The sequence below is a fragment of the Fukomys damarensis genome, unplaced genomic scaffold, assembly GCF_012274545.1.
Source record: "Fukomys damarensis isolate Sample0158 unplaced genomic scaffold, DMR_v1.0_HiC HiC_scaffold_26, whole genome shotgun sequence".
NCBI classification, from domain to species: Eukaryota; Metazoa; Chordata; class Mammalia; order Rodentia; family Bathyergidae; genus Fukomys; species Fukomys damarensis.
Genome location: NW_022900938.1, coordinates 23,700,891 through 23,727,060, shown reverse-complemented (window position 1 = coordinate 23,727,060; position 26,170 = coordinate 23,700,891). Strand labels below are relative to the sequence as shown.

Below are 26,170 nucleotides of genomic sequence, written 5' to 3'. Positions count from 1 at the left end.
CCCAACCATCATAGCATGTAGACTCAGTACCAGATTTCTGGGTCCTACTTCCAGGGAGATCATTCATGTCCTGGGAAACCTTCCCTGTCCTATAGGAGACTATTTCTCTTAGCCCTTTACCTACCTCCAGAAAGGATAGAATAGTCCTGCTGCCAAATACACGTAAAGGTCCACTTCTCAGGAAAGACGAGTTCACATTTAAAGAGCATCTATCATTACAGAAGCTAGGAGCTTCAACAGTCTCCCATCACAGGGCATCAAATCTAGGAACACTGCATCCTTTTTTTTTGTACTTCAAACTCTAGGCTATTCTAGTAGGCTTGAGTATTTAAAAAGTTACCCTCTCTGTAATGTCTGGAAGCAAAGAAAAGAATCTCAAAATGTCTTTCTGATTTAATTGAACAGCTAAGTGAAGCTTTACTTCATATCAAATTATATTAGTTATAACCCTTAGAATTTCATATTATTCCATGTCCATGGCTTTATTTCCACTAAGAATACAAGGATTTTTATATTCATACTTTCTTTTCCTGACCCATCAAAGAACAGTAGCACTTATACTTAAATCAACTCATTCTATTCTTCCCTTTAAGGAAAAAGAGCCAATTTTAGAAGCATAAATGAAAACACATTTTATTTGCTTTATTTTGCTTTATTGCTTATTTGCTTTTTTTTTTGTTTTGCTTATTCACTTTATTTTTATTTGCTATACTTCCATACTGACAACAAACACAATAATAAACCAAAAGATATCCCTGTTTCTTGAGGGTTCTCTACTCAAAGGTGAGGATATGACCCTGGACAAAGTCACTTTGAAGGCATCTCATCCTAAGAAAAGTACTTCGGAACATAATGTTGATTAGTTAATAGAGAAATCAGAACATATGTTTCATAATCACTAGTTAATAAATAAGAAATTCTTTTTTGTTTGTTTTTTAAACAGGATCTTAGCCAAAAGACCGAGAAGTGATTTTTTTGTTTGTTTTTTTTTAGAATGATTACATCACTGTTAAAAAGCAATAGGCCTTTTTTTAAATAGGGGGGACAAACGCTTGCAGCTATTGACAACACAACATAACAACTTAGCTAGGTTACCTCACCCTAATTCTATCAAGCAGGACAGCCAGCACACTAGCAGACAAAGTGACAACAAGGTAAATATATACTATATCTAGCACACACCAGTCATGCAATGGTCCCTACAAGGCTCATACCACCTGGCAATAGCAGAGACAAGCCATTAAGTAATTACTTACGGCATGCATTAGAAGTTTCATTAAAAGAACATGAAAGGGTAAACATTTAACTAATGGTTTATTCACTCTTTAGGGGAGAGAAAAAAAAAAAGCTCCAGAACCCTTTCCTGAGCTTTCATATTCTGAAATGTATTACCAGGGCCTCAATATAATCCTTTCTCCTAGAATGGAGACATCTTTAATAACAAAAAACCTTGTCTAGTACACAAGTAAATGTTGCTATCACTCTTGACATAAATACTTGCAAAGATGCACACAGTTTAAGTGTACAATTTGATGTACATAAAAGCATATCTTAAACAAAGAGCATAGATGAGAACAATATGTACAAGTACACAGATAACATTAACATCATCACCATAGTCCACAAGAGATACTAATGGCATAATGGCTTTCCCCCCTTAACTGCACCTTTCATCCAATATTCTCTAACTTTTTTTCCTTGTGTGCACAAAAAAACTATAAATAGCTACAAACTAGAAAACAAGGCTATTTGGTGAAAAAGACTTAACTCTAGTTAGAATGAATCTAAAATTTCCTTTTACCTAAACATGTCTATAAATATATAAGCACAATTCATTTTATTAAGTGGGCACAAACATGAAAACTGACCTTCATCATAGATTCAAAATCCTATAAAAATAAACTCCAAGTTAATTATTTCCATATGTAGAAATTCTGTAGTCTTGAATACAGCCTGAAATAAGTAGACCTTAGAAATCTTGTTAAATGGCACTTGCTGTAAGTTTTAATGCTTTTCTTCCTCTCTTAAAAATATAAAATTATAATAATCTCATATAATGTATAATTATATGAAATTTGTTAATTTTATGAAATTTACAAAAATCAATCAAATAAAAATATAAAATTATGATTCCTTCCAGTTTAGTTAAGAAAAGTTGTCTAAGAATGGTGCTAGAAGTACTGCTCAGTAAAAGTACTTGCCCAGCATGCATGAAGCCCTGGGTTTTATCCCTAGCACCAGAATAAATAATAATCTTTAAAAAGAAAGGGAAAATGATCAAGGTCCTTAAAAAAAGGGAGTACCATCAAAAGAGATGTAGGGATTCCAGGAAGAATGTCAAAACAGGGTAAAATTTTCTTATTCCATAATAATCTTGTCTCTAGATTACAGAGCAAAAAAATGAAAACAAGATTCTGGACACCACATATGTTCTTCAGGTCATACAAAATGCTTTAAAAATTAAAACTGATATGTTCTGTTTTTAATCTTCATTAGTTTTTTAAATCCTAGCTCATAAATCATAGTGTGTAAACCATTCAGCTATTTTTACCCTCTTTTTTTTTCATTTTTGTGGCAGGGGATTAAACTCATTTTCTCTGTACTGAGCTATATCCCTAGTCCCTTTATTTTTTTATTTTGAGACAGGGTCTTAGTTGCCCACGTGGGGCTTGAACTTGAAATCTTTCTGCCTCAGCCTCCCAGAAAGCTGGGACTACAGGCGTGTGTCACCACACCTGGCTACACATCTTTTAATCTACTAAGCAACAACGGCATGGGTCTCTGTTATCAGTCTGTTAGGTAAAGTAACTTGAATAATTTATTTTTAAAATAGAAAGCAATAAAATGCTTTCATGATACCAAAGGAGACAAATTAGGTTTTTAAAACATCTAATCATTACTGCACCCATGAGATAAGCATAAATATACTGTCCCTAGCTCACATATTTGCATCAAATTATTTCCCAAGCATTTCTGTACCATATTTGAAAGTGAGACATGTGAAATGTGTGAAACCTATTGAAAATACAAAATGCAGCATTATTAGTCACACGGGTTGAATGACAGGTAGAGATTTTGTGCTTTAAACTACAGAATCTAGGTGTTTATGAGGACAGCCAACATTCTTGAGAAGGCAAAATGGCCAGAGCTTGCTCCCACACAGGGAGAACGATGACATATATACAGAAATTTAAACATATCTGCATAGTATCTACTGAGGAAATTCTTCTCACAGAGGACACCTTGGTCCATGGGCAGAGGAAGGAAATAATTGATGTCAAGCTGGAAAATGTCTTCATCAAAAGTCACTGCCAAAGAGCCACTGGCCCTTCTAAATTCATTTATACTGTCTCATGATTCTTACCACTGCTGTAATACTACTTCTCCCTCCAGGGTTAAGCAAATGACATCTGTCTTACAACTCAAACATCAAAATACACATTTACTGAGGTGGCTCAAGGAAAGCCCAATTTTCAAGGGTTTCTCTCAAATATTCATGCCAATTCACACCATAAATGGAGCTCAAGTTCAGCTTTGTAAGATTAAAAGGTTCTGGAGGCCTGGATTCTGTTTTCTAGCAGTGTTTAACACTGAGCTGTGTAGTTAAAAATGATTAAAATGGTAAATTTTATGTTACTTGTTCTTTAGCCACAATAAAAATTTTTCAATTAAAAGAAAAAAGGGGGGGGTTCGAAATCCTTGAAAGCACTATACTGTTTTTGTTGAAAATCCTGTTGCAAGAAAAATTAGCCAGTACTTTCACTAATCATAAATAATCATAAGTTCTACAAATTAGCATTTTTAAAAACTAATGCACAACTATGAATAAAAATCCTAGTTTGTACATGTGTGAAACGTCAATAATGTGTTAGGTTCTATATCTACCATAGGATTTAAAGCAATTTCTATATCCAACTCAGACGGTGATTTTAGTATTCTAGCCTTGTTTCCTAAAACCAACAAATCTAAAATGGGGGGGTAGGAGGGTGTCAGCAAACGCTGATTAATTTTGTCTTAACTTTACCGTTCATTTCCATTGTTGGTGTTAAAATGACACAGTAGCAATTTTCCAAAGATGCCACAGAGAAGCTCTGAACTCCCTGTCCAAAAGTCCCTTCAAGAATGAAAAGACTGTTCACTGTCTACTTCATAAAACATTTTTGCCCAGGCTAGCCCAGAACAGGAAAATTTTGCACCACCTATTTTAGGAATGTGAAAGTATCAGTGACTTAATGAGCTGAAGGAACAGCGTTCCTATATTCCTTAGTCTTTTGCAATAGCCTAATAGTACACTTTGAAGACAATAAAACCACTTTGATCTGTGTAAATCCTTTTAGGAAATTAATACTTCACTTACTGACTAGGTCCTAAATAGGCAGCAATCTATATTCCGTTATGAGATTTAGCAATTAAAGACTGGACCAGCATAACGAACTTTAATCACTTATAATCTTCTTTTCCCTTACCAAATGTCACCTCTCCATTTCCACTCTTGTCAAACAGCTGGAAAGCCACTATGAACATGGAATCTGGAGCACATAAAACTGATTCAAAAGCCAAAAACTCTTGATAGGAGATCAACCTGTAATGAAACATAAAAAGGTTACCGGCTAGAAAAGAAAGAGAAATATCAGGCATTTAATCTGCTTTTACCTTATGAACTGTAGCTCAGGGTAACCAAATAACTGACACAGGGCAAATGTATTTCAGGTACAAAGAGACTATTACCTTTTTATATGCCCCTAACAAATTAATGAACATAAACACTAAGCAAGAGCCCCTAGCCTCATAAAAGAGATAAAAAATAATTAAACACGGAAGCTGAGGCAGGAAGATCCAAGTTCTCCCCCAGTCTAGGCAGCTTACTTCCCAAAATTAAAAAGGGAGTGGGGATTTAGGATATAACTCAGTGAGAAGGTGTGGATTCAATCCTTAGTATTGAATAAATAAAATTAAATCTGAATTTGATCAAGTCTCCAGATCAGAGTTTCTCAATCTCAGCACTAGTGACATTTTAAGTTGAATAATTCTTCCATTGTTGGGCTCTCCTGTGCATTGTAGTACATTGAGCAACATTCCTGGCCTCTATCCACTGGATACCAACAGTATCCCCAGTTACAACGACAAAAATTTTCTTCAGACACTGCAAATGTCCACTAGAAAGCAAAATTGCACTGGCTGAGAACCACTGATCTAGATGTAATCTCAGTTTAGAGAAAATATAATGGACAAAGGAACATATTAACCAACATGACAAAAATGCAGACTATAGGAAATTACAGAACAAACATTCTACAGTTGAAAAAGATAAGCTTTTTCAAAGATATGGAGGGGAGCCTCAAGTTTTAAAAGACTTAAGTTATTTAACAATAAATTATAGGGATTGGGGATTTAGCTCAGTGGCCCCATACCTGCCTCATAAGCACAAAGTCCTGAGTTCAATTCCTGGTACCAGAAAAAAATAAACAAATAAATAAATTACAATGTACAGCCTTACCTGAATTCCAATTTAAACAAAGTAGATTTTATTTTTTTAGTTATAAGTCAACCAAAGAAATGGAAATACTTATATAACAAATATTTGATAATATTAAGAAATTCATATGTTTGGGACAGTTTTGTTATTAAGAGTTCTTATAAAAATATATAGTGAGATATTTGCAGATGAAGTATGTCATTTGGAGCTTATTTCAAAATAATCCAGGGGATGGACACATACATAAAATAAATTTAGTAATTATTTTGACAATTATTAAAAGTGAGTACACAGACTTTGTTATATTATTCTGTTATATATGTTTCAAATGCCAATAGTAAAAATACTTTAAAGAACGTTTCAAAAAAAAAAGTGAGGGAACTCACATTATTGGATTTCTAGAACTTAATGAGTCCTGTAATATATATTTAGAGTTGTGAAATTAACCAGTGGGTAAAACTACCCACAAGTTTTCTTGAATGACTGTATAGAGTTGGCTATCTTTCACAGCAAGCTTACCACAGAGATTCAAAACCATCTTTCTGCTATTTATAAGGTACTAGTATTCAAGTAATAACATTATAAAAATCTGTTTCACATACACACAGATATGGTACTAATAGTTTCTTCTTCTTCAAACTGAAATTGCAAAAAGAAACACTATCGAAAACTTCTGTAACAACACATTTTATTTTTGGTACCAGGGATCAAACTTGGGTCCTTGTGGTTGCAAGGCAGGAGGCAGCCCCACTGAGCTAAATCCCTGGCCCTAACATTTTTAAATGTATAGAGTAATAAACATTGGGCAGTTAAAGAAAAATTACTTTCTGCTACACAGATTCAATGCAATCCAGATTGAAATCCCAACAGCGTATTTCACAGAACTAGAGAAAACAATCCAAAAATTCATTTTGGAACCAGTAGAGACCCATGATAGAAAAACAATTCTAGGCAAAAAAGACAAGACGGGGGTATCACAATCCCCAATTTCAAACTATACTACAAAGCCACTGTGATAAAAACAGCATGGTACTGGCAAAGAAACAGACCAGAGGATGAATGGAACAGAGTAGAAGATGCAGAAACAACTACAGACAATATAAGCTACCTCATCTTTGACAAAGGAGCCAAACATCCTCACTGGAGGAAAGACAGTGTCTTTAATAAAAGGTGCTGGAAAAACTGGGTTTCAACTTGCCAAAGTTAATCATGTGCTAAACTAAAACTGAAATGGATCAAAGATCTAAATATTAAAACCGAAATACAAAACTTGCTAGAAAATAAGTTGGGTAGAGCTCTTGAAGACATCGGCGTAGGAAAAGACTTCATAAACAAAACCTCAGTCGCATGAGAACTAGCACAAAGAATCAATAACTGGGATCTCATCTTATTAAAAAGCTTCTGCACAGAAAGAGAAATCACCAACAGAGTGAAGAGATAACCTACAGTGTAGGAAAAATTTTTACCGGCTGTTCCTCACACAAAGGACTACTATCTAGAATATATAAAGAACTTTAAAAAAATCAGACGCCCCCAAATTCAAAGATCCAATCCAAAAGCGGGTTTCTGAAATGTACAGACATTTCTCAGACAAAGAAGTAGAAATAGGAAATATATGAAAAGATGTTCAATATCACTGGTCATTTGAGAGATGCAGATGAAAACAACACTGATTTTCCATCTCACTCCAGAAAGAATGACTGCTATCAAGAAATCAACAAATGTTGGTGGGGAGAAAGGAATCCTCTTCCTCTGATGGTGGAACCACTGTGGAAATCAATGTGAAATTCCTCAAAGAACTAGGAATAGAGGTCCCATTTGATCCAGCTATTCCCCTGCTGGGTATGTGCCCAAAAGAAAAGCATCATACCACAGTAATATATATGCACCCATGTGTATAGCAGCACAAGTGGTAAACACTAAATCTTGGAGACAGTACAAATGCCCATCCACTGGTGACTGGATAAAGAAGATGTGGTTTGTTTTTTTTTTAATAAAATGGAGTACTACTCAGCCATAAAGAATGAGAAACTAGAGACATTTATAGCTAAATGGATGCACATTGAGGTCATACTCTGAAGTGAAATAAATAGTGCACACATGTATAAATACTGAATAGTTTCTCATGTGCAAGAAACTGCAAGAGTAAATGAGAAACAAAATGTGTAACAGATTATGTAAAATAGGAAGAAAAGGTCCAAAAGGGAAAGGGAAGTGGGGTGGGAGGGAAGAAAGGAAGGAAAAAATATGAGAAAAGGAAAAAACAGAAACAAAGTTTTTGTAAATGGGGGTTGGAGGGTTGGAAGGGAAGACAGGGCAATGAAGAAAAAACAAGAACCAAGATATATCATGTACAGATACAAATTTCCAATGATGAGTGTGATAATATATACCTAAAAGTACCAATAAACAATGGAATATAAAAAAAAAAGACAGATAGTACTGTCTTAGGAAAAACACTGCAATGAAGATAAAAAATCCCTGAAAAAGAACAGCCTATTTTGAAATTAGTATATTTATAGGTAATAAAAATAGTAAGACTTGTGATCTCCCAAAGTGTATATCCTGATATAACCACACTCAAATTCTGCAGCTACAACCTGCAACAGCCTCCTGTGTTCTGCATCCTTCCAGCCCTCCTCCAAGCCATCTTCAAATTGTAGACAGAGGGGATTTTTTTAATTTAAAAAAAACTGATATTTAATTCACTTAGACAATTCGCCCATTTAAAGTGTGCATCCAATAATCCTTGGTATGATCACAAAATTGTACAGCCATCTCCACAATCAATTTTCAAACATTATCACATAAAAACGAAACTGCATAACCATTAGTATTCACTTATCCCTCCTTCCTCCTTTTTTCTCTCCCCACTACCACTGTGCCTTGGCAATCACTTAATATACTTTATATCTTTAGATACTTGCCTGTTCTGAGCACTATTTTTTAAAATATTCTTCCTATTCAACTGTTGCTACATAATATCCTTTAACTAATATCTTCCAAGACCATCTAGAGAAAACCACCCAAGCCTCTGGTAACTACACCATTCTACTTTCTACTTCTATGAGACCAACTTTTCAGATCACATATGAGTTCTCATTCATATGTGCAATATTTGTCCTGTGCAAAGCTTACTTATCAGGGGAAACTTTTTAAACAAAATCTGATAGTCACTATTCTAAAGAAAAGCTAGATGTGGTCTCTAATGCTGTAAATCTACTACTTGGAGAGGCTGAGGCAAAAAGGTCACATGTTGGAGCTCTGCCTGGGCAATTTAGTGATTTTGCAAGGCCCTGTCAAAACAAAAACAAAAACAAAAGGTTGGGAATGAAACTCAGAGTGAAGGTATTGGGCTCAATGCCCAATATTGTAAAAATCAATCAATTGATCAATCAGTGGTCATCCTAAGGTAGAGTGATCAGATGTCCTACTGCAGCATCTCCTTTACTCTTCAGTGGCCTAGTTTGGACAACACATTTACAAGAATCTGCAATCTCAAAGGATGGAGCCAATCCTTCATGTGGTTTGTCGGCTCCATGGTCTGACGCCGTACACCCTGCAGAACACTCACTCTCAGTAACACAGCAACCCATGCTCCTCTCTACTCGAGGACATCACTCAGCAATTTATCCTTCTTGGAATGATCTCACCACCACCACGAAGCTTTTCCCCATGTAATTTGCATCTGGTCCTCACACAGCTCAGGTCAAATATCATTTCCTCAAAAGAAGCATCCAGGGCCCCCAAGTCATTTCCATCCCACATCATACAATCTTGCAAAACACCTTGCACTTTTTCAGTGCCCTTTGCACAATTCCTATAGAATAATTAAGCAATTAACTGCTTAGCATTTCATTTTTAAGAATTCCCTATTATAAGAAGCCAGACTTATCAGAGCACAGGATTGATTCAGATTAAGAACTCATACATATTCTTTTCTTTCTGTATATGTTCTTGAACAAACTCAATTTAGAATTTATTTAGAAAAAGCTGGGCATGGTGGCACATGCCTATAATTTCAGTATTCAAGAGTCTGAGGCAGGAGGATCACCATGAGTTTGAAGCCATCCTGGGCTACAGACCGAGATCCTGCCTCAAAAAAAAAAAAAAAAAAAAAAAAAAAAAAAAAAATACATCTGTAGAGAGATATATTTTCTAATATAGTATAAGGCAAATGATTTTACATTTCATGTTTTATTTTGTGCCCCTATTCACCTTAAACATATTGTATATTCAAAGTTGCATTTTCTAATATTTAAAACACTCTGAGTTAAATTTAATTTACAAAAGTTACATTATATCCCAAACAATGATGCATACTATACCTTTTCTCTTTACTGGGGGATAAACTTCAAGGCATTAAAGACCATGCCCTTATTAAATATTAAGTCAGCAATAATTCAGCACTAATTTAGCCATGCTGATGCCAAAGAGTGGGTAAAATTAGGTGCTTGAGTGCCTAGTGAAGGATTGAAAGAGCAATCTAGTTTATCAAAACTTTATCAGGCTATTATTACTTATGACTGATCCAGTAAAACTGGAAAGTGGAGTCACTGTTACACAAATTTCAGGGGAAGTAAAGCAAAGGAAGTGCCAACATATCATCATCATCATGACCATGCACACATTTCTGAAAAGCAGAGGGTAAGGCTGAGGGTAGAGTTCAGTGGTAGAGCACATGCTGAGCATATGCCAGGTGCTGGGTTCCATCGCCAACAACACCAACACTAAAAAACAAAAAAATCAGCTAGGCATGGTGGCACACACCTGCAGTACTAGCACTCAGCAGGCTGACACAGGAGGATCATTGTGAGTTCAAGACCATCCTGGGCTACATAGTGAGTTCCAGGTCAGCCTCAATTACACAGAGAGATCCTGTCTCAAAAATAAATAAACAGCCAGGTGTGTTGGCACACGCCTATAATCCCAGCACTTTGGAGGCTGAGGCCGGAGGATTGCTGTGAGTTCAAGACCAGCCTGAGCTACATAGTGAGTTCCAGGTCAGTCTCAACTACATAGTGAGTCCCTGTCTCAAAAAACCAAAAAATAAAAAAAAATAAAAAATAAAAAATAAATCAAACAAACAAAAAACAGGGAAAAGAGAAGAAAGGCAATGAGTAACTCAGTCTTAGGCTTCCTGTGAAACTTAGGATCAGTGGCTCAGTATCATCTGTAAACATGAGAACATATACTACAAATACAAACACAGTCATACAGGGCAGAAGTTAGGGAAGACCATCATTTTCTACATATTTTTGAATTGGTTGAAATCTTTATAATGAAGAATTATCAGTATTATTTCTTCTGGTTATGAGCAATTTAAACAATTTTTAAAAGTGATTATGCATTTAAAAACAAGCCCATGACATTTTCGTTTCTCCAAAACAGAATCTGGGACTGGCCAACAAAAATACAACTATCCCGAAACACAAAATATACAGCTTTAAGACGTATGCCATGCTTCATAGCAAGACTTTCTGTGTGTCTCAGAAGAGATCTAAGACTGCATCCTTAACAAGCAAAGATCATACATAAACTGTCAGCTGGCAGACAATTTGGCCGACAGAGATGTTTTCTTTGGCATGCGAAGTATTGTCTTTTTCAATTTCCTTAGTTGCCAACATTAGGAAATTATAAGATTACATGTAAAGGGCCAGGTTTTTTTTGGCTTCTCTTGATATATTTCAAGTGCAGGTATCAGGAGGTTTCTAGTTCCAAAGAATGCCAGCCCTTCAAGCCGAAGAAGTGCTTCCTCCAGAGAGATGACCAGGACTCAGCAGTTACCCACAGACCACCTTTCCCTGGAGACCTGACACTCATACACAGGTGACCAACTATGCAACAGCAGCCCTTTGTTTAAAATAGAAAAGCTATGTAATGTACTAAATACCTACATTTTGTCTATCAGCATATTCAACAGGCAAATTTTACCCAAAACCAGGTGTAATTATTTTACAGCTTTGAAAGTGTGTTTTGTGAATGTGATGTGCATCTCATTCTTAATTTTCTCCAAAGTCCCTTGACCAATGGGAAATAAAATGTCAAAATATTAATAAGTTAACTTTATCATTTTTAAAACATCCAACATTTCTGTATAAAAGTCTCTCCTATATGCATGTGCACATTAAAGAAAAAAGGAAAACGTGTTTAAAAAAAAAAGTAAAAGAAAGGAAAACTAGTTTTCCACCTTACAGGTGAATAGAGCTTCCAGATGAAATTCTGAGTAGGACTAAATTTAGAAATTATCATTCTAGAAGTTCATTTCAAACAGCAATTGTCTAAATATTTTAGATAAGATCAGATAATAATCGTGTCTGAGATCTGCATTTAATGCATAAAATCATTTTGCTTTTCATTATACAAGGAAAACTTCAAAATTTAAGCCACAATCCCACAAATATATCCTTGGGTAATGGCTTTTACTTTTAGAAAATGCTATTTATACCATATAGCACTGCTTTTCTGTGGCATTCCACAGCAAGCACCTGTATCAAAACACCCTGCTTATTTTACCATCTAGTGGGGGACAGGAGATGGGGAAGAAGACTGGTTTATACGGTAGAAAACACAGGAGGAAACCAAGACCTGTCATGTGAAGGTACAGGATCCCAGTAATGAATGTTACTGTATTGTATACCTAGATTGCACCAATAAACTCAATAAAAAGGAAAAAAGAAGAAAACACAGGAGGAGAGAAACAGCACAAAAGACCACGGTACTGACCACTTCTAAACTAGCTTTTCCTACACAGCCAAATTAAACATTATCAAAGAAAATATTATCAAAGCATTTTATTTTATTGAATTAAAATTATTTTTAAAAACATTTAGCCAGCACGGTGGTGCTTGCCCGTAATCCCAGCATTTGGGAAGCTGAGGCAGGAGGACTATTTTAAGTTCCAGGCCTGGGCTACTTAGCAACAGGCAAGCTGACCAATACACCTGTGAATTCGATTTCCCATCCAATCCCATTCTGACTTCAAAGAGGAAAAAAAATGGAAATTTTTAGAAGTTATTAAAATTTGAAGTAGAACATATTTGCCTTTTAAAAAGTAAAACAGGTTCTAAATTCAACTCTACTTAGCATTGTATTAGATTTTCTATTAGATAAAACATATCACTGATCTATTCTACTCTGGCAAAGTAAGCCCTTCATTCCACTTGACCACAAGAAAAACAGCCTATTTTAACAATGTGATTCTGCCTAAGAGAAACATGTGAAGCTTCAGAGAAGATATGCAACTGAGATGGACAAGAGAAGATTGTCACAAAAGGAAGCATCAGAAAAGACACAAATATTTTAAAAGCAGCTCTCAGTCGAATTAATAGCAATTGGTACAGTGATAATTTCTAAAAGAGCTAAATCATATGTTACCTTTAATCATTGTGAAGGAATTCTAACTAAATATAATTAACTTTCATAGGCCTTACTGTCTAATTACTACTGAGGCTATGACTTAATGTCCATCGACTTATCAGCTGACATTTTTGGAAAATAGATAAAATGTATCTATGTTCCCAACACTTGCCATTTATAAGGACTCAGAAGCTTTCTAAGTCATAAAATACTCATTCAACAAACATTTGCTGTACTAAATTTTATGCACTGTGCATGAAAAATAAAAATAAATACAGAGTTGAGCATGGTGGTGCACACCTGTAATCTCAGCACTCAGGAGGCAGAGGCAGGAGGATTGCCACAAGTTCAAGGCAAGCCCGGACTACACAGTGATCGCACAGCCAGTCTGAACTACATAACAAGACCTTGTCTCAAAAAGAAAAAGAACACAGAATTAGTCTTGGACTTAAAGAATGTAGATATTTTAACCCATTACAATAGTCACCTAACTGCATTTCACTATATCCAAGTCATATTTATAGTAATAGTAGTAATTATTAAAGGTTCATCTCTGCCTAGTTTTTCATATAAACACCTCCACAAGCAAGAAAAAGATCCTTGGAGGTTTAAGGCTGTAACTTAAAACTGCCAGCCAAATTTTTCTTTATAGAATTCTTGCAAGCACTGCTCTGTAATGCAGCCTGTTATAGTTTATATCTAAATGTCCTCCTAGAGGCTCATGCGCTTCTAGGTGGGGCTTTTGGAAGGCAATTGGATTATGGGAGCTGTTAGGAGGTGGGGCCAGCTCACTGGGGGTGTGGCCTAGAAGGGTTTTATCTCCCTTCCCAGCTCCAGCCTTCACTCTGCTTCAAGTCACCATGGAGAGCAGCTTCTCTCCTAGGCCTGCTTTGGCGCCAGCTGACTACTGACTCTAACTGTAAGCCAAAACAAAACTCTCCTCCTATAAGTTGTTTGTGTTGAATATTGTACCCCAGCAACAAGGAAAGTAAGACACGGCCATATATGATTTTAATAAAAATAATGGTGACTTTTTCCTCTTGAGTTGAATAAACTGATACTCCAGTACAGTGGTGGTGAACCTATGGCACATGTGTTATAATGTTTTTCTTTTAACTCAAAAGATGTTAATGTATGCATTGTTTTTTTAAACTGCAACGTCAGTATTCAGATTTAATGGCAGTGTTGGTACTTTGCAATAAAAAGTGGGTTTTGGGCTGCAGTTTGGCATTCGGTCTGGTCTCTAAACAGTTCACCATCACTACTCTAAGTAAAATGTATCTTATTATTTCTGTGACTTTGTATCCGTTTACAAAAGCACCTCCAAGGCTAGGAGTCACAAGCCTACAGGATATTGCCAAAGTTCAGCATACAAGGTCCCCGACTCCACTCCAACGGCAACAGAGCAATGACACAGCCACACCAAGGTACTTTCGACACAACCTCCGCCTGCTGCTCTCAGACACTTGCACAGACACATACACATCCTCTCATGCTTCACACCACACCCGTTCCCTTTTCTGGAATTCTCCTCCCTACCTGTTCATCTACCAACAAGTCCTGGTCATTCTGACAGATTTCACTCCTGTCTCACCTTTTCTGTGATGCTGTCCTGACCCCTCAAAATAGAGTTAATCATGCTTTCTTGGTGCCTCCAGTACTTTTCATATACATCATCAGAGAACTTGCTCGCAAGGATCACCTTTTCCTTTGTTTGGTCATCTTCTTTTCTGCCAGGGTATGAGCTCCTTAAAGCCATAAACTTCATTTTATTTGTTTGCATTTATAAGGCCCGACATTGCCAAATATGTTTGCCAAATAAACATAATATTTGCCAAGTAAATAAACAAAATAAATGCCACTCCCTAAGCTATTTTTCTTCATAGCACTTATACCTCACCTAATATGCTATCATTTACTTTTTTATTTTGTTTATTACATTTGAGTAGTTTATTCACTGATTGATTCTAGCATCAAGAACCACACATGAAACACCAGCAGACCTTCAATATTTATTGAATGAGTGAACAGTTATCTGGAACCCATCCTGTTTCAATTATTCAACATAAAACACAGTTTTTCCAATGTAATTCTTTAAAAAAAGAAAGAAAGAAATGCCAGTATTGCTGATAAAGGCAGTAAATAACACTATTTTTACAGGCTTCAAAGACCTGGTTTACTAATATTAAAATTCTAGATACTCATAGGTAAAACTTAAAGATTTTTAATTTACAATAAGATATTTCAAAACACTAGTTTTCAGAAAGTATATGAGGATTCTTACCCATCCTTGGTTTGATCCGCTACTCCTGCCAAGAGCTGCACAATATTCGGATTGCTGTTTGGATCATTGTACAGTCCAAGATAGCGCTGTACAAAGTCTTCTGGGGTCATGTAATGTTCTCCATCAACCTCGGTGCTGGCATACTAAAAAATAAATCAATAATATACATGAAAAATTAATATTGATTTTAAACAAAATTAATTAAAATTATTCAATATCACCTTGTAGACACCAAATGTTTTGTGGAAAGGGTAGATTAAAATATTAAAACAGAGACAACGAATGCTGAATTTTTGTCTGTAGCATGAGCAATCAAACACGAAGAGACTGATCTACAAGTATTGATGTGCTCCACAAGTACTGATACATCCTCCCACATGGATGAACCTTGAAAATAAGCTAAGTGAAATGAGCCAGAGACAACCACAAAAGGCACATAAAGGATCCTCTTACATGAAGTACCCACAGAATCACAAAGTAGAATAGTATTTTCCAGGGACTGCAAGGAGTAATAAATGGGAACTAACACTTTAATACATATAGAGTTTCTCTTTGGGGATGATGAAAATGTTCTAGAATTAAACAATGGTTATGGTCACACAACACTGTAAATATACTAAAAAAATTGAGTTGTATACTTTTAAATGGTTACTAAGGAGAAGTTTATGTGATGTAAATACTTTTATTTTTAAAATACAAATATTAATAGACAACAGGTATCAGAAAGCCTAAGAAAAGTGAAAGGGAGGCCTGGACTTGAAAGTGAGAAAATAGCCTGCAGAAGATGCCAGAGACTTTCCGTGTCTACAAGAGTGGGAGGAGGTAGGTGCAAGCCCTAAGACTACCAAAAAAATAAAAATAAAAAAGAGTGAGTGGAGAAAGAGACATAACCTGCCTGCCAACCTTAGAAGTGAAATGAATGAGAAACAAATAAAACCTACCATTTGTTTGTTTCTCTATTTTAAGACCTTCCATTTGCTCCAAGTTCCAGTAGCTTAACAAATTAAAATATCCTACATTTTCTATTAATAATTTTTAAAGTAATAATAATACACTGTCTATCCAAGAAACTCAGTGGGTTCGTTGTACTTTGGCCAAACAAAGCCCTCTTCCTTGGGGTGCAGCAGATTCCATTACTTCAGTCAACCAACAAAACAGTAAGATCTGGGGCTGGAAACGTAGCTCAGTGGCACTGCGCCTGCCTCGCAAGCTCAATAAGTACTGAGTTCGAGCCCCAGTACCAAAAAAAAAAAACAAAAAACAGTAAGATCAGAAACTTCCCAAAACTAAAGAAGAGAAAGGTTCATTAAATTTTAGTTGCAAAAAATTTAAACAAACAAAAATCCACACTAAGTCCTGGTCCATTATCATAAAATTGCAGAATATGGAATAAAGAGAAAAATACTGAAAGTTTTCTGGAAGAAAAACTAGGTCACATATAAAAAGAATCATGAATCACAAGTGTCATACTCAGCAGCAGCACCAGAGGCTTGAAGGCACTGTAGTAAGGCCTTGAAAATTCTGGGGTAAATTATTCCCAACTTAGAATTCTAAATGGGATTCTAAATTCATCAAATGCATGGTTAGGTTAAAAGTGCTTGGAGGTATTACCTTTGTTCTGCCTGCATGTACCCTTTCTCAGAAAGCTATAGAGAATTAAAAAAAAAAAAAAAAAGAGGGAGGGAACTAAGTAAAAGGAAGATGTGGGTGGGACACAGTATTTCTGTTGTACAAAAATACGAAACATCATAACAGATGACTTGGCTTAAACAAACAGTATCAGCAATTATAATATTGTAGATACCAAATATTAACTTAATAAAAAGAATAAGTATACTGAGAAGACTGGAGGGAGATAAATGAGGAAGGAAGTAGTAGTAAAAAGAAGTCAAGTCCTCAACTACTGGAATAGAAAGTTTGTTTAAAAGTCTAGAAAATGCAGAATTTTTAAAATGAGAAATACCAAGATAAATATGTAAAAGTTACGGAGTTGTTTCTGGATCAGAGCAAAGAATTGTTGGTTTGCTTTTTAGCTAAGTATTTCAAATGCCTGCAAAAATGAGTTAAACTAAGCCACCTACTCTTTCAACTAGGAGAAAATTAAATCAGAAATGCTTTATTTGTCTTACTCTGAAATACACCAAAGTCTACCATAGCAAGTGCCTCAGAAGTATGCCAAGGTGGCCACTGTTTAGTAACTGATGCTCTAAAAGGTGATATTCAAATCTCACCCCAAAATGAGTTATGCTCTCTCTATTAGGCTATAAAAGACATTCAAGTGGCCTTAGGTTTAAATTTTGGCTTGATCGCTAATCTGCTCTGAGCCAAGTACATTCTTCTCCAGGCCTCTAGATAGTTCACACATCTATATAATGAAGATAAAGCAATCCCTTGTGTTTCAAAACAATATGAACATAAACACAGAAGAAAAAGCAAACTATAAGATATTAATACCAATAGTGAATGGATCCTACCAGTTCCTGCCAACTTCTTCTTCCCTCCCTCTTTCTTCAACATATAACAGAACTAGACATGTTCCATCAAGATCATAAAACCACCAGAATTAAGGAAAGGCAGGAGTGGAGAAGACACAGTAGTGAGGCAGACAACAGGAAAAGAAGTCTAAGAATAGAATTTAAGAAGACTGACAAGTCAATCAATAACCAGAATACGAAGTTGGGCATGGAAGTGCACTCCTATACTCTCAGCATTCTGGAAGAGGCAGGAGGATCACAAGTGTAAGCCCACCTCGGGTAATTTAACAAGTTTGGGTCTCAAATAAAAAATAAAAAAGTGCTGGGGCCGGGGATTTAGCTCAGTGGCACCATGCATGCCTCGCAAGAGCAGAGTTCTGAGTTCGATTCCCAATACCAAAAAAAAAAAAAAAAAAAAAAAGTGCTGGAGATAAAGCACAATGCAAAAGCCCTGGGTTCAATCTTCAATACCTCAAATAAATAAATGAACAAATTGCCACGGATTTAGCACAGTGATTCCACTGCCTGCCTTGCAAACCCAAGGTCCCAAGTTTGAACCCCAGTACCAAAAAAATAAATAAGTAAACAAACTAACAAACAGGTATGAGAAAGATGTACTGTACTACAGAAAATACATTATGAGAGAAATGTACTGTGCTAGGAGCAGGTAGAAGAAAAGAAAGTGAAATCCAATTTCAACTGCAAATAGGGTACTTTAAGCTGAAAGGAAAATGTGAACAAATAAAGTAATAAGAAAGCTTTTTTTTTATTTTCTTTTTTTTTTTTTTGCAGGGAGGGGACAGTTGGAACAAGAAGTGGTAATAAAGAGTGCAGAAAGGCTGGGGATTTAGCTCAGTGGTCGCGCCCCTGCCTCACAGGCACAAGGTCCTGAGTTCAATCCCCCGTACCCAAAAAACACAAAGAATAAATAGAACTGAAATAAGACAGTGCAGAAGTCTCATAGCTCCCTGCCAGTACATAATAAATTGTTGGTATTTCCTATTTGACACAGAGAGAGAGAGAGAGAGAGAGAGAGAGAGAGAGAGAGAGCGCGTAGCTTAAGTAGTCCTTAACCAAAATGCCTAGGTCCAGAAGTGTTTTGGATTTCAGAATTCGGGGGAGGGAGGGGTGGATAATTAGCATATACACAGTGAGATATTTTTGGGATGGACCCAAGTCTAAACACAAAATTCATTTATGTTCTATATATACTTTTATAGTCATGGTTCATTGAGGTTTTTTGGTTTTGTTTTGGGTTCTGAGACAAGGTCTTGCTATATAATTCAGGCTGGTCTTAGATTCACTATGAGCCCAAGCTGGTCTCAAACTCATGATCCTCTTGTCTCAGTTTCTCGAGTGCTGGGGTTACAGGCATGCACCACCATGCCTGACTGTCAATGGAATTTTATATAATATTTTTAGTATACCTACATTTTTTTACTGTGACCCATCATACGAAGTCAGGTATGAAATTTTCCACTTGTATCATCATTTCAATACTCAAAAACCTTTTGACTTTTGAAACATTTTGGATTTCAAATTTTTAGGTAAGGAATGTTCAAGCTGTATATGAAGATAGGCAGCAGAAGGCAGAAATGAAAAGGCAGTTTGAAAACAAGTAGTGGAAGGCTTTGAATGCTAAGCCAAACAGCCTGAACTTCATTCTGTGAGCCATGGGATGCCACCAAAAATGTGGGGCGGGGGTCTGACTTGTGCTATCCTCCATAGCAAAGTGCAGGGTAGGTGGGGAAGAGAGCAGATGACTGGAGCAGGAAACGAAGCCGTGGCTACTGCGCAACTCTAAGAGGTTCTTCACCACGGTGGAGTCGGAGGGAGCAAAAGGGGAGAAACAACACATACTTGGACTACTGTGAACAGCTTCATGCTTTATGTATTCTCTTCAGTACTACATTCATAATATTCAAAATTCAAAAGGGATAAAAGATACATAGTGAAAAATCATCCTCCCACCTCTGTAGCCACTCAATTCCCCACCCCCAATCCAATTTATATATATCTTTCTAGAGATGTTCAATGCAAAAATAAGCATTTTATATATGTATATACATCTGTGTGGATGTACATATATAAAATTTCAACCATTTCGCTTCTTTCATAATTGGTATATTACATATACTATTGTGAATGTCTCAGTTTTTCAAATTCAGTCCTTTCAAAAAGCAATTAAGCTATACGTACACATAAATTATGTATTCACACCATAATGATCCATAAAAATGCTTACATCCTTGGACAAGGAATCCTGGGCCTGACGCCTATGAAAAATTGTAAGGAAATAAAACCTAAACTCAAGCTACAAAATAAGAAAATACTAGAAATGGGGTTATGGTGACCTTTTTCTCTCTTCACAGCTGTTTGGGTATTGCTTTCTTTCATTAGTGCATGACAAATGAGGAGAGGGAATAATGAAAACATTTTAGAGTTATTATTTTTTAAATTTTGGTACTTCACTGTCCATTCCTCTTGCCACAGTCTTTATTCTCTATTACCTGAATTTGATCACCACCATAACCATACTACCATATGCAGAACACACCCACATATGATGTAATTATACTGTGTCTATAGAATCACTTTTTTGAGACAGAGTACACTATGTATGTAGTTCAGGCTGGCCTTGAACTCACCATGTAGTTTAGGCTGGCCTCGAACTCCTGGCGACCCTCCTGCCTCAGCCCTCAGGAGCGCTGGGATTATACGCATGTCCGGCATCAAACATTCTTAACTTTAAAATTATCAGGAAACAAAGCAGCCTCAGTACAAGCCACCAAGGACACAGGAGCCAATAATGAAAACAAATGCTTTTGTTGACATAAAGCGAAACAGGCTTTGCCGGTATCTAGGGTTATAAATGATACCAGAGAACCACTTACCCTGAGGTATTTTGCCAGTGTTTTCCCCAACTCTCCCCGTCTACTTTAACTTGATTTTAACTGAAAGATAGAGTATAAAGCTCAAGGGCAAAGAAAGGTAATTCTTCTCTTCCACAAGGAGTCACTACTTGACTTCTACAGGAGGCAGTAACTAATTAACTCATTAAATTAGAGACAATTACTTGGCAATGTCAGTAAGCCTGTTGTCTGAACAGACAGAACTGAAGAGAGAGTTTAAAACTAAAACCAGAATCTATCCACCGCCAGTCAAATGCTAAAACATTTTGTGATTCATGCTAACAGAGAAAAGCTGGTACCTCAAAAACCGGTGAAGTGGGGCTGGGGATGTAACTCAAGAGAGCACTTGTTAGCATTCTCAAGACTCTGGATTCAGTTCCCACCACAAAAAAACCAAAACTTTTGGGGCCGGGGTGTAGCTGAGAAATAGAGCAGATGTGCTTAGCATACCTGAGGCCCTGGGTAAGAACTACCCACTTTTGAACAACTTATTTCAGCACTGGGAACTCACACTGAGTTACATACTCAACCTTTTTTTTTTTTATTTATTTGATCACTAACTTGCTAAATTGTTTAGGCTGTGGTCAAACTTATACCCTCCTGCCTCAGCCTTCCAGAGTGTTGGGATTATAGGCCAGTGCCACAAGTCCTGGAGAAAGAATTTCTTTTTGGTACCAGGGATCCAAATCAGGACCTTGTCCTTGTAAGGCAGATGTTGCGCCACTGAGATAATCCCTGGCCCAAGAACTTAATTGTAATGCTTCTTTTAAATGATTGGGTAATAACCTTTTTAGCCAGACATGGCAGCACACACCTCACACCTACTCAACAGGCTGAGGCAGGTGTATAACAAGTTGGATCCCAGCCTGGGAAATTTAGTGAGACAAATTTAATAAAAATTTTTAAAATAATTTCTAAAAGACCTGAAGATATAGCTCAGTGTATAGTGCCCCTGAGTTCAATACCCAGTACATAAAATAATAATTATAATCAATATTTTAATATAATAACTTTAATATAGTAATATTTTAAACAGATTTTTTTTAAGTAAAAATAGTCTAATAGTAGAAATAAGAAAATGTTAAGGGTCTCATTAAGGTCCCAACCCCACCCCACCCCTTGGCCGAGGACTAGGGACTGAATCCAAGGTTTTTGCCCCAGTACTTTTTTTACTTTTTTTATTTTTAAGTTTCCCAGGCTAGGATCAGACTTGGGATCCTCCTTCCTTGGCCTATGTACCACCACACCTGACAAGGCCTCCTCTTGTTGTTAAACAAAAAGACCTGAATGTTTACACGAAAAATAACAAAAAGCAATTTAAAACAAAGTTTTGGTTTCTCAAAAACTAACAGTATGCTAAAGATTTAATATTTCAAGTAATTTAGTAATTTTCATAATCTTTTCCATTTTGTTCCCATCGTTTCAAAGGATGAATTTAAATCATTTCAAGGGCTAGGGATTTAGTTCAGTAGTTCTGGTGTCTGCCTCGAAAGCATAAGGACCTGAGTTCAATCCCTGGTACCAAAATAAATAAATTAATTAAAATAAAATAAAATGATTTCAAGTGGAATTACCAAATATTATATCCTTACTCCAAATAACTTTAGAGTTAATCATTTGCCATTTCAAACATGTCTCGTAAGTAGTTGTAAATCCTTCTTGGGCAAGAAGTCAAGGACACGTGAAAGACACTGACCAGAAGAAACTGACAGTATCTGAACAAAAATAGGTGATCTATTTTCTAGGTTAAACTTTTTCCAAATCCAAGTATTTGAAATGCAAAAGCACACATAGCTTTGATGTTTCCAGAAATATTTAAATTTCACTGAGTATAACTGAAGAAATAAATGCAAGCTGAAGAAATAAAATGGATGTTATGAGAAAAGACTAAAAGGTTTAATCAAAACTACTGTCTGTAAAAGATGGCAGGGTTTCATAAACAGATATGTCACAGTTACCCTGAAGTCTCTCTGGCTCCAGGAGAGAAGATCATGTCATCAAGAAATGTTTTGCTTAAGAAGCCAACAGATCAACATAACAAGGTCTCTCACCTGTTTGGAGTAAACTGGGTAATGATGATTCCTTTGCAATTTACTGAAGTTAACCTTATGTGATCTTTAGACTGTAGGCAACTGCATTATAGGTTAACCATATTAACTATACATTGAAGAATTTACACATAACTCTAAATTTCCACATAACTCTAAATTTCCACTAAGAAAAAAAAAGTTAATCTAAAATTCAATGACTTGAATGAGTAAAAAAATCTTAAGTCTTAATGATACAAATTACTTGTTTAAATGGTACAAGTTCAAAAACAATTCCTTCAATGTTTTATATTTACAAACATAACTCCAAAGACACAAAGGAAAGGCCGGAGGTATTTATGAATAGAAACCTGGTTGCTTTTAAAAACTCACACAGCGTATCAAAAGCAAGGATTTTCTTTTCAAGTAAGAATATCAAAATGGAAGTAATAAACTTGTTCAGCACAAAATCTTTCATGTTATTTTGCATCCACCATAAAGCTGTGTGTGGGCACCATGTCTGATACAGGGAACGCAGACCAGTAAGACAGCTCATGTCATCAAGTAGCTCAGAAACAATGGCACCATGGACTCTGAAACTGGTGTCAGAAATTAGTTCTAAACTGATGTGCTATTAACTCATTGAGAATTTTTGGTAAAACACACAGTTCTACTGGAGTGAAGTGGTGTGTCCTAGCTGCCAGTAGCTGTCAGTCCTAGCTACTCAGGAGGCTGTTAAGAGGATCACAAGTTTGAGGCCAGCTGGAGGAACTTTGTGAGACCTTGTTCAAAATAAGAATATTAAAAGGGCCTTTGATATAGCTCAGAGCTTCCTAGGTCCTATCTTCCGTGCCAGCAGGGAGGGGCACCACAATGACACAGCTTCTTTCAGTTTCTTCTCTAGCAAGAGGTTACAAGCAAAACAGCTGCACTGTTGTGAGGGAAAAACAGATCTTAGACACCACAGTGCTCAGAGGTGGTAAAGCATAACCATATTGTTATTGTTATTGTAAAATGCTTACAACACAGAAAAGCACAGAATCTCAGTTTCCCTCTTGGGTTATTGAATTTTTCTACTTCTGCCCAAACACGAAGGAATTGCTGTTCTTACTCTTCATCTCTCTACACCAATGTTTCCTAGCAGTTGCCTTCCAGCATTCCCGGGCTCACCAGGTCAGTCACGACTGGACTAGGCAGCTATCTCCGCTTATCCAACATGTGGCTGTAACATGAGTCAAACCTAACTCTTTCCTTCATGGCTTTGTTCCAGCTGAAATGAACTGACATTTTCAGATCTTAACATCCTTTCAATTTCAGTAACTCAAATGACAATGTCATAAAGTTCAGTAACTGTAGATATCACACAAAGCACTTCCCATATAGAAAAATGACTTGGGTGAACAATGGAAGTGATGGTATGTATTAAGGTAAGAGCTGAGCGCATAAAACTAATGTTCTTGCTGTCCTTCGTAGTACTGCTCTTTCCACAGAAGCCAAATTTAGCCAGGAATGTGTGCCCTTTTGCGAAGAGCACTCTGCATACGGAGAAAGACTAAATGGCGGGCCTGACACACAGACCCTAAAACAACATTACAGTGGGGAATTCACCTTGTGCTAGCACAGCAAATCAATGAGAATGAAAGCATATTCTACTGTAAATGTTTTACTGCGGAAAAAATTTAAACACGTGAGCATGTTGACTTTTTAAAGTTTTATTAAGCAAAATTAATTTTCAAAAACAGAAATTTTAATTAGTAATGCAATTTTTTTCAATATTACTAAAATCAACCACATGTGCATTAGAGAAAAAGCAGTCTTATACATCTAATTCTAGATAGCTCTCTCACCCATGTATTTCACATTCACTAAAAACACAACCTTCTACTAGATTTTACAAAGAAAATTCTTCAGAACCATGCCTTTCTTAGTTGGAATGCTTCCATAAAATGCTATGTGCTTATTTTAATTTTTTATTTTCAAAAAAAGAAAAAAGATTTTTAAAAATAAAAATGCATATGTATTTTCACTGTCACTATAGCAAGTCCTACATCAGCTACTACTGGACAACACGATTCCTAACAGAGCAGGGAGAACAAGAGCTTTATTAAGCACTGAAAAAAAGTGAAGCTAACCATAATAAACTAGGGCTACCAAAACAATGTTCCCCCACAAGATGATAAAAACCTTGGAAATAAAATAATGACCCCAGACAATCCAATAACTGGAACTAGAATACTTCCCAGGGCAGATTAAGTTGAATAATTAATTTATATTGTTCTTTAAATAAATACTTCACTCTCTTGGTCTAAGTAACCATGGGAACATTCAAAGAGTACATATTTTTATAAGCCTGGACAAATCATAACTCTGACAATCAAGGTACAGCTCCTTGGGGGACAGAATGCTTAATGTTCAGAAGCCCTGATTAAATACCAACATTTTTGCCATAGAGAAAAGAGGACCTTTATCCTGGCAGGGAGCAGAAAGTATTAAAAGATCTAAGAGACGGACCAACTAAATGCAATGTAAAAATCTGGCTTTGATCCTGTTTTTAATAAAGCTATTCCAAAAAATATAAAACAACAAGGGAAATCTAAATTTTGAGTAGAAATTGATATTAAGGAAATTTTTTGGGTGTGATAATGGTATTATAGTTTGGTTTTCTGCATCCTTTCTTCTAGAGATACATACTTAAGTATTTATATACACAATAATATAGCATTTGGGAACTTCTTCAAAATAAGTCAGCAATATAAATGAAGCAAGATTAGCCATAATTGGCAATGATACTATTTTCTATAAATTTATATGACATTTTCTATAATCAAAATGGATGCACCTTGAGACCATATTAAATGGAATAAATCAGACACACAAGCTTAAATATCATATGGTTTCTCTTTTGAAAAACCAAAATATAAAGAGCAAAATAAAAGATAGATAATAGGAAGCAGGGAGATAGATGTTTTTCAAATAAGAAAGGGATCAAGAGATGGAGGGAGAGGGAAAGGAGGGGAGAGAAAAGGGATTAAAAAAAGGAATCAGGATGTGTTTTGTACATGTCCCAACTCCATACAAGGAATGTGAACATTATGTACTGTAAATACAGAATAAAAATTAAATGATAAAATAAGGGCTACAGAAAATAGGATGAATTTGTATATACTAACATACCTATATTTCCAAACAATATGAAAAAATAAGTTGCATTAAAATATATTAAGCAAGTTTCCTCCATTTACTATACAACCTTGAGCAAGTTTTTCACCTTCCTGGAGCTATTTCCTCAGCTATAAAATGGAAATACTAGGGCTGGGAGGTAGGTCAATGATAGAGCAAGTGCTTCGTTTGCAAGTGCTTTGTTGAATTCAATCTTCAGCACCAAAAACAAAACAAAGCAAAAAAATAAAGGAGCTGCATGTGGTGGTGCATGCCTGTAATCCTAGCACCAGGATCTTAAATTTGAGTCCCACCTGGGCAACTTAGTGAAATCTTGTCTTGACATTAAAGAAAAAAAAAAAAAAGGGACTGGGGATGCAGTTCAGTGTGGAGGACCTGTGTCCAATCCTCAGTACAAGAGAAAGACAGCGAGACAGAGACAGAGACACAGAGAGAGGGAGAGAGAGGGAGAGGGAGAG

General features: G+C 36.1%; 1 protein-coding gene across 2 annotated transcripts in view; it reads right to left on the bottom strand.

Annotated features, from left to right (window-relative positions):
• The window catches only part of Slc25a12 (solute carrier family 25 member 12), a 117,727-nt gene that overhangs the window by 52,244 nt on the left and 39,313 nt on the right, over nt 1-26,170 (bottom strand). For both annotated transcript variants that reach the window (XM_010606989.2, XM_010606991.1), the window contains exons 3-4: nt 15,120-15,262; nt 4,467-4,582 (exon numbers count right to left, since the gene is read on the bottom strand). In XM_010606989.2, coding sequence (XP_010605291.2) covers nt 4,467-4,582; nt 15,120-15,262 — 259 coding nt within the window. The remainder of the gene's footprint in view (nt 1-4,466; nt 4,583-15,119; nt 15,263-26,170) is intronic.